Genomic DNA, 13690 nt, shown 5'->3' on the forward strand with positions numbered 1-13690 from the left:
TAACTGAGACGAAGAGCTATGCACAAGACGTACTCAACAATGAACAGAAGAGACGAAAAATACAACAAAATTGGTGTGTTATCGGCTGTAATGAAATAAATATATACATTGCGCTTTGTATAATCATGGCTGAAGTAAGGAAACCGTCGATTCAGATGTATTGGGCTATAAGGGCCGTTATAGAAACGTCAATATATAGGAAGAGAGATTTCTGCACATAAGTAGATTTCTTCATCTACCGAATAACAGTTTAGCCAACAACACAGATAAGCTGTACAAACAAAGGCTAGTCATAGATATGTTTTTTTTTTTTTAAATAAAAGGTTTAAATGGCTCTGAGCAGATTGGGACTTAATTTCTAGGGTCATCAGTCACCTAGAACTTTGGACTACTTAAACCTAACTAACCTGAGGACATCACACACATCCATGACCGAGGCAGGATTTGAACCTGTGATCCTAGCGGTCGCCTGAATGCCTCAGTACGAGCTCTAATCTCCCTTATCTTTGAATGGTGACCATTGCGCGATTTGAAAGTTGGTGGTAATAATATATGCTCTACGTCAGGGATTCCCAATGTGGTCGATATCGACCCCAAGGGGTCGATATCGGTTTCCTAGTGGTCGACATAAACGAAAACTGATTTTGGGGGTCGACGAGGTACTTTAATACCTAGGTATTTTGTATCAATAGGAAAAAACTAAAGATAGGCCCCTTATTCATGATATTCTGCTAACTTAAAGAATTGCTAATTTTCACTCTGTCTTCTTCTATTGACCTAAGTTAGAATGAAAAATAACACTCTGTAGCAGCTGTTTTAAGTTAGCGGACCATGATGAATAAGGGGGTCGATCTTAAAAGTGGGTAATTTGGCCATGGGGGTTTGAGGTAACAGTTCATTTTGGAAACGGGGTCACTTGTCCAAAATAGTTTTGGGATCCCTGCTCTACATCCTCGGCGAAGATCGGATTTCTGAATTTAGCGAGCAGCCCCTTCTGTTTAGCGCGTCGTCTGTCTGCAAGTGTGTCCCGCTTCAAACTTTCTGTGAGATTTGTAACGCTCTTCTTTGCTCTTCTTTGAACCTCGTCAGTCTCTTGAATCAGAGTCAACTGGTAAGGGTCCCATACAGACAAACAATGAGACTGGACGGATTAACATATTGTAAGCTAACGGAACTTAAATCGTAAGGCAAAGGGCTAATCCCACTTACGAGGGACGTTCAATAAGTAATGCAACAATTTATTTTCCTGAAAGCACGTAGGTTTTATTTCAGGGTTTCAGTACATCATATTATTCCGCTGTCTTTTGTCTAGGAATCCCTGTATTTCAGCAAAATCTCCGTTCCTTGCGACGGCCTTACGCCGCCTTACTAAGAGGGTCTGTACGCCCACATTATATCACTCTACTGGTGAACATCCGGGCCATTGCGTACTGCTTCCCGCGGAGTGCAACCTTCAATGCGCCGAACAGATGCAAGTCGGAAGGTGCGAGATCCGGGCTGTAGGGTGGATGAGGAAGAGCGGCCCACCGAAATTCTGTGAGCTGTGTCGATGTTGGACGAAAAATTGTATCGATCAGCCTCGTAACTCGCAGTCACCTCCGTACTGTTAGTCCTTCGTTGCCTTTTTTGGTCTTCTGTTTCGAAACCCAGCGGTGGCACACCTTTGAGTACTCCAACTGGTGGACGAGTGTTTCTACACCACCAACAGAGACGTCCAGTTGTGCAGAGAGGTGTCTTCTTGTGATCCGCTGATCACATTGGAACAGGTTTGCGCTAACTTGTTGCTATGATTAAGACACCACGTCCAACGATTCACCGTACTTTTGTAGACTGCCAGGTCTCTGAAGACATTCTGCAGCGCCTTTGTATAACTGCGATGCTCTAGTTTCCCGTCACAAGAAACTGAATGACACCCCTGTGCTAGGAACACACATCGGTTACAGACTCCCATTTTGGCGACTACATACAGCGTCTCCACCAATCAGAAATATACGGAACTATATAGAGTGAGATGACATCACTCCGCTGTGTCCCACAACAAACGCGTCATTGTTTTCTACCGAAACTGGCCGAGGAAAAGGTGTTGCATTACTTATTGAACACCCCCTTTAATAAGCAAATGTGACACAAATGCAAATGAAGTATTTCTTTGATGATTCGCCAAGGTATAAATGGTTGTCCAAAATATGTGGATCCGGCCGATGTGTCCTAGCGGTTCTAGGCGCTTCAGTCTAGAACCGCGCGACCGCTAGGATCACAGGTTCGAATCCTGCCTCGGGCATGGATGTGTGTGATGTCCTCAGGTTAGTTAGGTTTAAGTAGTCCTACGTTCTAGGTGACTGATGACCTTAGAAATTAAGTCCCAACGTGCTCAGAGCCATTTGAACCTTTTTTTTAAACATATCTATGACTGGCCTTTGTTTGTATAGCTTATTTGTATTGTTGGCTAAACTGTTACTCGGTAGATGAAGATATCTACTTATGCGCAGGAATCTCCTGAATGGCATCGTCTTCCGATATATTGGCGTTTCTATAACGGCCCTCATAGACCAATACATCTGAATCGACTGTTTCCTTACTTCAGCCATGTCGCATTCGGGAGGACGACGGTTCAATCCCGTCTCCAGCCATCCTGATTTAGGTTTTCCGTGATTCCCCTAAATCGTTTCAGGCAAATGCCGGGATGGTTCCTTTGAAAGGGCACGGCCGATTTCCTTCCCAATCCTTCCCTAACCCGAGCTTGCGCTCCGTCTCTAATGACCTCGTTGTCGACGGGACGTTAAACACTAACCACCACCAACACCATACTTCAGCCATGATTATACATCGCGCAATGTATATATTTATTTCATTACAGCCGATAGGATACCACTTTTGGTCTATTTTTCGTCTCTTCTGTTCATTGTTGAGTACGTCTTGTGCATAGCTCTTCGTCTCAGTTACGAAGTTTTCCCAAAATGTAATGTACTATTAAATATTACGCAGAAAAAAGTCTAATTCTCTTATGCTTGCACTCACGTGCTGTAAATCTGCTTCCTTTATTCCAGGAATTTCCGTATACGTCCAGATTGTTGGTTCGTTGTCTTCCTTTTGCCACATCCACGACTCTGATTGTTGCTGGTAGGTTTGCTCTTCTTCGTCAGTATCATCTTCAGTCAGTATCAGCCGCTTACACAGTTTTCGTACAGGAGGTAAAACGTCGCCACCACTGCCACTGCCGCTGTCAAAGTATCCTGCAAAATGATTGTTGGCTCTGTCACCACATATCTCCCTTTCCTCGTGAACACGTTTGCTACACGGGTACATTGTAAAAGTATTTTTGTAATGTCGGCAGGTCCGAATGCGGCGAAGAATACTTCGTGAATGCCGCGTGTACTCGATCAGCTCCGCAACGTGTCAGACGTTCTGTTTGCATTTGACACGGCTGACCACATGCGCTTGTTCGGCGCGGTAAACGTACCACGTCTCTGATACGTCTAGGTGATGCTTATCCAGGTCGGCTCGCTACGTCTCTCACACGACACTGTAAGCTAAGGGGTTAAAGTGGGTGAAGACGCATTCAGGCAGTCGTCTTCCCACCATTCAATAAATTAATAGAATATGAAAGGAAAGATGTATTGTTGGTTTGATATTTCTTTCACTGTACACTCTAGCGTTACCTACACTTGCAGCGGATAAAAAAGATCTCTAAATCCCTATGCAATATAGCACAAGTTCTCCAAAAATGTAAATGTATATTTTGCTAAATCAAAACGTCGCTTCGAAGCTCAGTATTTATTTTGTAAGTCAATGACAGAAGTCGCTTATGACTGAGATCGACTCAGTCCAAGTGAGGCTTCGCGTCTACGAAAAATGTATTCAAAGACTTCCTCTCTCTAGCCCTTTAAATGTGTGATAGCACAAAACGGAGTATGAATATATAATTGATAATACAGGGTGATTCAAAAAGAATACTGCAACTTTAGGAATTTAAAATTCTGCAACGACAAAAGGCAGAGCTAAGCACTATCTGTCGGCCAATTAAGGAAGCTATAAAGTTTCATTTAGTTGTACATTTGTTCGCTTGAGGCGCTGTTGACTAGGTGTCAGCGTCAGTTGATGCTAAGATGGCGACCGCTCAACAGAAAGCTTTTTGTGTTATTGAGTACGGCAGAAGTGAATCGACGACAGTTGTTCAGCGTGCATTTCGAACGAAGTATGGTGTTAAACCTCCTGATGGGTGGTGTATTAAACTTTGGTATAAACAGTTTACAGAGAATGGGTGTTTGTGCAAAGGGAAAAGTTCTGGACGGCCGAGAACGAGTGATGAAAATGTAGCACGCATCCAGCAAGCATTTGTTCGCAGCCCAGGAAAATCGACTCGCAGAGCTAGCAAAGAGCTGCAAATTCCACAACCAACTCTATGGAGAGTCCTACGAAAATGGTTAGTTATGAAACCTTATCGTCTGAAATTGGTTCAAGCACTGTCTGCAGCTGATAGATTAAAAGAATCGATTTCTGTGATTTTATCCTTGCTCAAATGGAAACAGATGAATCTTTCGTTTCAAAGATTGTGTTTAGTGATGAAGCAACTTTCCACACTAACGAGAAAGTCAACTGTCACATTGTCTGTATATGGGGCACTGAGAATCCGCTGGAAACAACTCTGTATTTACGTGACTCGCCTAAGGTGAACGTTTTCTGTGCCATTTCAGCCAATAAAGTTTTTGGTCCCTTTTTCTTCGAAGGTGCTACTGTAACTGCACTACAGTATCTGGAGATGTTAGAGAATTGGCTGTTCCCTCAGCTCGAACAAGAAGCACAAGAATTCATATTTAAGCCGGATAGAACGCCACCACATTGGCACTTATCTGTCCGTCAACTGAACGTCAACTACCCGAGGCGATGGATCGGCCGCCAGGCAGCCCGTGACAGAGCACTTCATCACTGGCCTCCAAGAAGCCCTGATCTTACCCCCTGCGATTTTTTCTTATGGGGGTATGTTAAGGATATGGTGTTTCGGCCACCTCTCCCAGCCACCATTGATGATTTGAAACGAGAAATAACAGCAGCTATCCAAACTGTTACGCATGATATCCTACAGAGTGTGTGGAACGAGTTGGAGTATCGGGTTGATATTGCTCAAGTGTCTGGAGGGGGCCATATTGAACATCTCTGAACTTATTTTTGAGTGAAAAAAAACTTTTTAAATACTCTTTGTAATGATGTATAACAGAAGGTTATATTATGTTTCTTTCATTAAATAAATTTTTTTAAAGTTGTTGTATTCTTTTTGAATCACCCTGTAGTATTAAGCTGCTGTACGACTAGCTCAGATTTCTTTTAACTCAGCAGTAACTTAAGTTTCTCTGAGTACATATTGATGTAGTGTTGCCCATGTTTGTGAGTCCTCTATTATATCGAGAAAACCTGTGTGCTAGTTTAGTAGAAATAAACAAGACTTGTTCACGGAATTTTTAACAAATGGGAATTTTTCGTGTAAATCACTCATGTTAAAGGAATAGTTGTAATGATTCAAGAACCGTTCTTGGATTTTATGGTTCTGTAATATTTCCAAACTCATTGAGCATTGAATGTTGTTGTTTCTACAGTATGAATCAACTGACGCTACTTATGAGTTTTACACAACCCCAAACTCGTTCAAAAACCACGCGCAAAATATTGATGTTCTCCCCCTCGCTGTGCAGAAACTGGTAATCTTCCAAAAAAAAATGATCAGAACTTTTTTGTGGCAAATTTAATGTAGCTAAATTTTGTTCTGGGATACGTTTCTGCTGGAGGCCACGGTATTCGAGAGAAATGCGTTTCAAGGTCACTTTCGTACATTTTTCGAGAACTGCTGCCTCTGACGGTAACGTATCCCAGTACAAAATATAACTACATTTCATTTCTAACAAAAAGGTCCCATTCGTTTTTTCAGTGGGTCTAATAGTTGGCACCTTGCAGCCAAAAGAATGTGAAAATCTCACACCTATTGTTTGAAGGCATTGCAGTTTGCATAAAACCAATAAGTAGGGGCTGCTGACTCCCCATGTATCTGTGTATGAAGTGCGATCGAAATGTTTCCCTTCGCAGGCCGTAAACTCCAGCACCGGTATGCCAATCACTCACCAGCTTGAAGATATCCATTTGGTAAAACGTGGTGCCCTGTTGCGTGAATGCGTGAAGAAATCCGTATCTCCCTGCAACACAACCTCGACCGACCCTTTAACGCCCTTTTTCAAAGGACCGAAGGCGTGATAATAGTATGGAGAGGGATCAGAACTATAGGGCAAGTGGTCTAATGTCTTCCACTTTAGTTGGCTTTAACTTCTGCGTCACGACATTTGCGCCATGGGGACACGAGTTCTCACGAAGCAGCACGGGACTTAGCGCAGTACTCCACAACGATTGTTGTCCACTGACATGATGCCACATACACATATTTCATTGTCCGATAAATGTCTACCAGTGTTTGTACTTCGGCAGCCGAAGGGAGAATAGCAGCATGTTGGTCGCGTTTTTGGCGCATTTGATAATATCGCCATATGTGGCGTTTTCGCTTTTACCGAACGCACGTCGCAAAGACACGAATGTCACACTAATGGTTTGCCTACTTATCGGTGCTTACATACCCGCATTGGAGTCGCGCAACTCCGCATATACGCTGCAGCAGCCACGCGGGGTAGCCGCACGGTCTTAGGCGCCTTGCTATGGTTCTCACGGCTGCCCCCATCGAAGGTCGGAGTCATCCCACGGGCATGGGTGTGTGTGTGGTGTCAGCGTAACTGAGTGTAAGTAGATTAAGTAGTGTGTAAGACTAGGGACTGGTCCCATAGGAACTTACCACAATCACCACCACCACCACCACCACCACCACCACCACGCTGCAGCAACGCCCTCAAACGGAAATTTAAAGGTCGCCTCTTATATTTAACAGTTGCGTTTCAATTACTATTTTATGTGTAAAACATAATCTTTCGTCTTCAAGTGTATGCCGAATAAATGTTGTATTTAAAAACAGTCATTTACCTGAATCCGAGTATTACAAACCAGTTTCTTTTGTTCATATGTGATGCAATTCTGGAATTACACAACTGAGTTGGAATGCCTTGAAACCTACAGTCTTTAGTTGTCATAAACCCCCAGTTTGTGGTGGCAAAGTATAGGGTGAAGTATCCCACTGGTCTCAACATTTCAAACACGCATTGGTTGCCGCTCAAGGACCAAAGAATTGCAGTGTGACTGGCCAGCGTTACTGCGATATGTTTCGCCAGAATATCATATTGGCCCATTCTTTCTTGGCACAGGGTGCCACTCAAGAACAAAATGCTTGCAGTGTGAATAGCCAGCGTTACTGCGATATGCTTCGCCAAAATATCATATTGACCCATTCTTTTTTGCAGAGGGTGCCGCTCAAGAACCAAATTCTTGCAGTGTGACTGTCCACTGATACTGCGATGTGCTCCGCCAGCATATCATATTGGCCCATTCTTTTTTGCACATGCTGGCGCTCAAGAACCAAATTCTTGCTGTGTGACTGTCCACTGTTGCTGCGATTTGCTCCGCCAGCATATCATATTGGCCCATTCTTTTTTGCACAGGATGCTGGTCAAGAACCAAATTCCTGCAGTGTGACTGTCCACTGTTGCTGCGATATGCTCCGCCAGCATATCATATTTGCCCATTCTTTCTTGCACAGGGAGCCGCTCAAGATCCAAGTTCTTGCTGTGTGACTGTCCACTGTTACTGCGATATACTCCGCCAGCATATCATATTGGCCCATTCTTTTTTGCACAGGATGCCGCTCAAGAACCAAATTCCTGCAGTGTGACTGTCCACTGTTGCTGCGATATGCTCCGCCAGCATATCATATTGGCCCATTCTTTTCTGGCACAGGGTGCCACTCAAGAACAAAATACTTGCAGTGTGAATAGCCAGCATTACTGCGATATGCTTCGCCAGAATATCATATTGACCCATTCTTTTTTGCAGAGGGTACCGCTCAAGAACCAAATTCTTGCAGTGTGACTGTCCACTGATACTGCGATATGCTCCACCAGCATATCATATTGGCCCATTCTTTTTTGCACATGGTGGCGCTCAAGAACCAAATTCTTGCTGTGTGACTGTCCACTGTTACTGTGATATGCTCCGCCAGCATATCATATTGGCCCATTCTTTTTTGCACAGGGTGCCCCTCAAGAACCAAATTCTTGCAGTGTGACTGTCCACTGTTGCTGCGATTTGCTCCGCCAGCATATCATATTGGCCCATTCTTTTTTGCACAGGATGCCGCTCAAGAACCAAATTCCTGCAGTGTGACTGTCCACTGTTGCTGCGATATGATCCGCCAGCATACCATATTGGCCCATTCTTTCTTGCACAGGGAGCCGCTCAAGATCCAAATTCTTGCTGTGTGACTGTCCACTGTTACTGCGATATACTCCGCCAGCATATCATATTGGCCCATTCTTTTTTGCACAGGATGCCGCTCAAGAACCAAATTCCTGCAGTGTGACTGTCCACTGTTGCTGCGATATGCTCCGCCAGCATATCATATTGGCCCATTCTTTTTTGGCACAGGGTGCCACTCAAGAACAAAATGCTTGCAGTGTGAATAGCCAGCATTACTGCGATATGCTTCGCCAGAATATCATATTGACCCATTCTTTTTTGCAGAGGGTACCACTCAAGAACCAAATTCTTGCAGTGTGACTGTCCACTGATACTGCGATATGCTCCACCAGCATATCATATTGGCCCATTCTTTTTTGCACATGGTGGCGCTCAAGAACCAAATTCTTGCTGTGTGACTGTCCACTGTTACTGTGATATGCTCCGCCAGCATATCATATTGGCCCATTCTTTTTTGCACAGGGTGCCCCTCAAGAACCAAATTCTTGCAGTGTGACTGTCCACTGTTGCTGCGATTTGCTCCGCCAGCATATCATATTGGCCCATTCTTTTTTGCACAAGATGCCGCTCAAGAACCAAATTCCTGCAGTGTGACTGTCCACTGTTGCTGCGATATGATCCGCCAGCATACCATATTGGCCCATTCTTTTTTGCACAGGGTGCCGCTCAAGAACCAAATTCTTGCTGTGTGACTGTCCACTGTTACTGCGTTATGCTCCGCCAGCATATCATATTGGCCCATTCTTTTTTGCACAGGATGCCGCTCAAGAACCAAATTCCTGCAGTGTGACTGTCCACTGTTGCTGCGATATGCTCCGCCAGCATATCATACCCGCCCTATAGGAGAGGTACGCATCGAACCCGATACCTGCAGCTCGTGGTCGCGTTCTCGCTTCCACAGGTTCCCGGGTTCGATTTCCGGTGGGATCAGGAATTTTCACCTGCCTCGAGATGACTGGCTGTTTGTGCTGTCCTCATCATTTCATCATTATTCATGAAAGTGGAGAAATTTAACTGAGCAAAGGTTGGGAATTTGTACGGGCGCTGATAACCGCGCAGTTGAGCAGCCTGTAAACCAATCGTCGTCGGACTCGAACAGTGTTCATGAAAGATGGAGCGCCACTGCACATCATCCTTGAAGTTCACCTGCTCCTCGAAATATATTTGGAAATAATCGAATTATTAACAGATCGATTTCAAATGCCTGGCCGACACGATCACCTGATCACAGGTGAAAAACAAGGTTTTCCAGGGAAACTTTCTCACATGTGCTTAAGTGCTGCATATCGACAGAGGTAGCCAGCATATCTACGGACATGATTCGTTCTCCTGTTTAGAATGCAATCCTGCGCTTTGACTCTTCTAGGCACTGATGGGCGCCGTATTGGACCTCTTTTGTAACAATAATGGTACCGGTATGTAATGCTATGACGGATCGTAGCAGCTCAGTAAAAGTGTTTCAGTTGAATTGATTCTGCATTATTTCTCTTTCCAAGGTCCTTGACATAAATACTACCTGGTTTGGTACTCGTACAGTAATTAGTTTACGTGTTATAATGTGTTAGACATGGAAAGTTTAATTATAACCACCACTATAGAGGGTGGTCCATTGATAGTGACTGGGGCAAATGTCTCACGAAACAAGCGTCAAACGAAACAGCTACAAAGAACGAAACTCGTCTAGCGTGAAGGGGGAAACCAGATGGCGCTATGGTTGGCTTGCTGGATGGCGCTGCCGTAGGTCAAATGGATATCAACTGCGTTTTTTTTAAAACAGGAATCCGCATTTTTATTACATATTCGTGTACTACGTAAATAAATATGAATGTTTATTTGGACCACTTTCTTCGCTTTGTGATAGATGGCGTTGTAATAGTCACAAACGTATAAGTACGGGGTATCACGTAACATTCCGTCAGTGAGGACGGCATTTGCTTCGTGATACATTACCCGTGTTAAAATGGACAGTTTACCAATTACGCAAAAGATCGATATCGTGTTGATGTATCGCTATTGTGATCAAAACGCCCAACGGGAGTGTGCTATGTATGCTGCTCGGTATCCTAGGGTGACATCATCCGAGTGTCCGGACTGTTCGCCGGATAGTTAAGATATTTAAGGAAACAGGAAGTGTTCAGCCACATGTGAAACGTCAACCACGACCTGCAAAAATGACGATGGCCAAGTAGGTGTTTTAGCTGCTGTCGAGAATGCTATATCAACAACGGTTGCACCCGTACCATATTTCTATGCACAAGGAATTGCATGGCGACGAATATCAACGTCGTGTACAGTTCTGCCACTGTGTACAAGAGAAATTACAGGACGATGACAGATTTTTTGCACGCGTTCTATTTAGTGACGAAGTGACATTCACCAACAGCGGTAACGTAAACCAGCATAATATACACTATTGGGCAACGGAAAATCCACAATGGCTGCGACAAGTGGAACATCAGCGACCTTGGCGGTTTAATGTATGGTGCGGCATTATGGGAGGAAGGATAATTGGCCCCCATTGTACCGCATTCTAAATGGTGCAATGTATGCTGATTTCCTACGTAATCTTCTACTGGTGTTACTACAAGATGTTTCACTGCATGACAGAATGGCGATGTACTTCCAACACGATGGATGTCCGGCACATAGCTCGCGTGCGGTTGAAGCGGTATTGAATAGCATATTTCATGACAGGTGGATTGGTCGTCGAAGCACCATACCATGGCCGGATCTGACGTCCCCGGATTTCTTTATGTGGGGAAGGATATTTGCTATCGTGATCCACCGACAACGCCTGACGACATGCGTCAGCGCATTGGCAATCCTTGTGCGAACATTACGGAAGACGAGCTACTCGCTGTTGAGAGGAATGTCGTTACACGTATTGCCAATTGCATTGAGGTTGATGGACATCATTTTGAGCATTTATTGCATTTTAATGTGGTATTGACTGTAACAGCATGCGTTCCCAGAAATGATAAGTTCACAAAGGTACCTGTATCACATTGGAACAACCGAAATAATGTGTTCAAACGTACCTACGTTCTGTATTTTAATTTACAAAACCTACCTGTTACCAACTGTTCGTCTAAAATTGTGAGCCATATGTTTGTGACTATTACAGCGCCAGCTATCACAAAGCGAAAAAAGTAGTCCAACTAAAACATTCATATTTCCATACGTACTGTACGAATATATAATGAAACATGGGGGTTCTTGTTTGAAAAAACGCAGTTGATACCCTTTTGACCTATGGCAGCGCCGTCTAGCGGGCCAACCATATCGCCATCTGGTTTTCCCCCCTTCGAGTTATCAAGTTTCGTTCTTTGTAGTTTTTCCGTTTGGTGCTTATTTCGTGAGATATATGGTCCGGTTTCTATCGATGGAAACCCTGTATACTGGTGCAGTCTTTCAGTGGAATCGTCAAGCGGAACAACAGAAGGTGATCTGGTAACATTGCTTTTCTCTTTCAGGCGACAAGTGCCCTACACGTACACCGGGTACTCAGGACACACCTACGTCTACTACGAGAAGTGCTGGTGGGTGTTCGGTTCGTGCACCAAGTATGGCTACCGCACGTACTCCTACACACGTTATGCGGTGAGTATACTCGCCTGTTGTCAGCATGACTGCACACGCGACCATCGTAAGTGACAGGTCCAAGATTACCCAACAGATATGCCAGCTGCAACGGAACTCATAGTATATTGCACTTTGATAGGTTTGTACAAAGCTCAGTGACATCGACATGTAGCTGAATCACATACGGTGGTCAAAATAAATGTTGCATAGTGATTTATTGCAGTATCTTACTATTAGTTATCTATCTTGAGCTGACTGTAATTTAATTAAAAGAATTAGACCAGACACGCTTCCTTTCGGTTTACACACTTCAAAAAATGTTTTGCATCACCCCAGAGACTAGAATTCCTGAAAATAGACGTTGACTGTGGATATTGTATCACAGACACAGTCTTATTCACTGTTCAGAGATGTCACTAAACCCGCCAAAAGATGTAAACAACCATGCGTCAGCAGCGCCTGTTTAACGGAGGGGGTCCGACAGCCGATCAAATCCAGTCGTTCCACCAGGAAGGAGGTGGCCTTCTCCACCAGACATCACGGTGCCTAGAGTATCAGCAACCAAACTGACAGCCTGCAGCCGCGGGTTGCCGGCCTCGCAGGCGCACCGAAGCACTACACAACCGACAGGCAATATTGAAGAACGGCCACAGCAACAACCACAGCAACACCACCACAGCAAAGGCCCCAGCGGGCACCAGGGACCACTACAGGTTCACGTAAACATAAGGGAGATGTCGCTGTAGATCCCGGAACTATTTTCACACGTCAAACCACTTGATGGAAAATAGTTACGAGGTACTCATCCGCCGAAGCGCTATAAAGGCCGGCGCTCGGCAGCGCACCGGTTGTTCATCGACCGACAGCAGACTTGGATACATCTATGTCTACATCTACATTGCAATTCACATTTAAGTGCTTGGAAGAGGGTTCATCGAACCACAATCATACCATCTCTCTACTATTCCACTCCCGAAGAGCGCGCGGGAAAAACGAACACCTATACCTTTCTGTTCGAGCTCTGATTTCTCTTATTTTATTTTGATGATCATTCCTCCCTATGTAGGTTGGGCTCAACAAAATATTTTCGCATTCGGAAGAGAAAGTTGGTGATTAAAATTTCGTAAAAAGGTCTCGCCGCGACGAAAAACGTCTTTGCTGTAATGACTTCCATCCCAAATCGCGTATCATATCTGCCACACTCTCTCCCCTATAATACAAAACGAGCTGCCCTTTTTTGCACCCTTTCGATCTCCTCCGTCAATCCCACCTGGTAAGGATCCCACACCGCGCAGCAATATTCTAACAGAGGACGAACGAGTGTAGTGTAAGCTGTCTCTTTAGTGGACTTGTTGCATCTTCCAAGTGTCCTGCCATTGCAACTCAACCTTTGGCTCGCCTTCCCCACAATATTATTATGTGGTCTTTCCAACTGAAGTTGTTCGTAATTTCAACACCCAGGTAGTTAGTTGAATTGACAGCCTTGAGAATTGTACTATTTATCGAGTAATCGAATTCCAACGGTTTTCTTTTGGAACTCATGTGGATCACCTCACACTTTTCGTTATTTAGCGTCAACTGCCACCTGCCACACCATACAGCAATCTTTTCTAAATCGCTTTGCAACTGATACTGGTCTTCAGATGACCTTACTAGACGGTAAATTACAGCATCATCTGCGAACAACCTAAGAGAACTGCTCAGCTTGTCA

The 13690-nt window shown here is 44.4% G+C and overlaps 1 protein-coding gene across 1 annotated transcript in view; it reads left to right on the forward strand.

The window, feature by feature from the left end:
- LOC126293537 (tenascin-X-like) overlaps window positions 1-13690 on the forward strand; it is a 92743-nt gene that overhangs the window by 23739 nt on the left and 55314 nt on the right. The window contains exon 2 of the mRNA XM_049986806.1: window positions 11871-11997. Coding sequence (XP_049842763.1) covers window positions 11871-11997 — 127 coding nt within the window. The remainder of the gene's footprint in view (window positions 1-11870; window positions 11998-13690) is intronic.

Source organism: Schistocerca gregaria, chromosome 10 (assembly GCF_023897955.1).
Source record: "Schistocerca gregaria isolate iqSchGreg1 chromosome 10, iqSchGreg1.2, whole genome shotgun sequence".
NCBI lineage: Eukaryota > Metazoa > Arthropoda > Insecta > Orthoptera > Acrididae > Schistocerca > Schistocerca gregaria.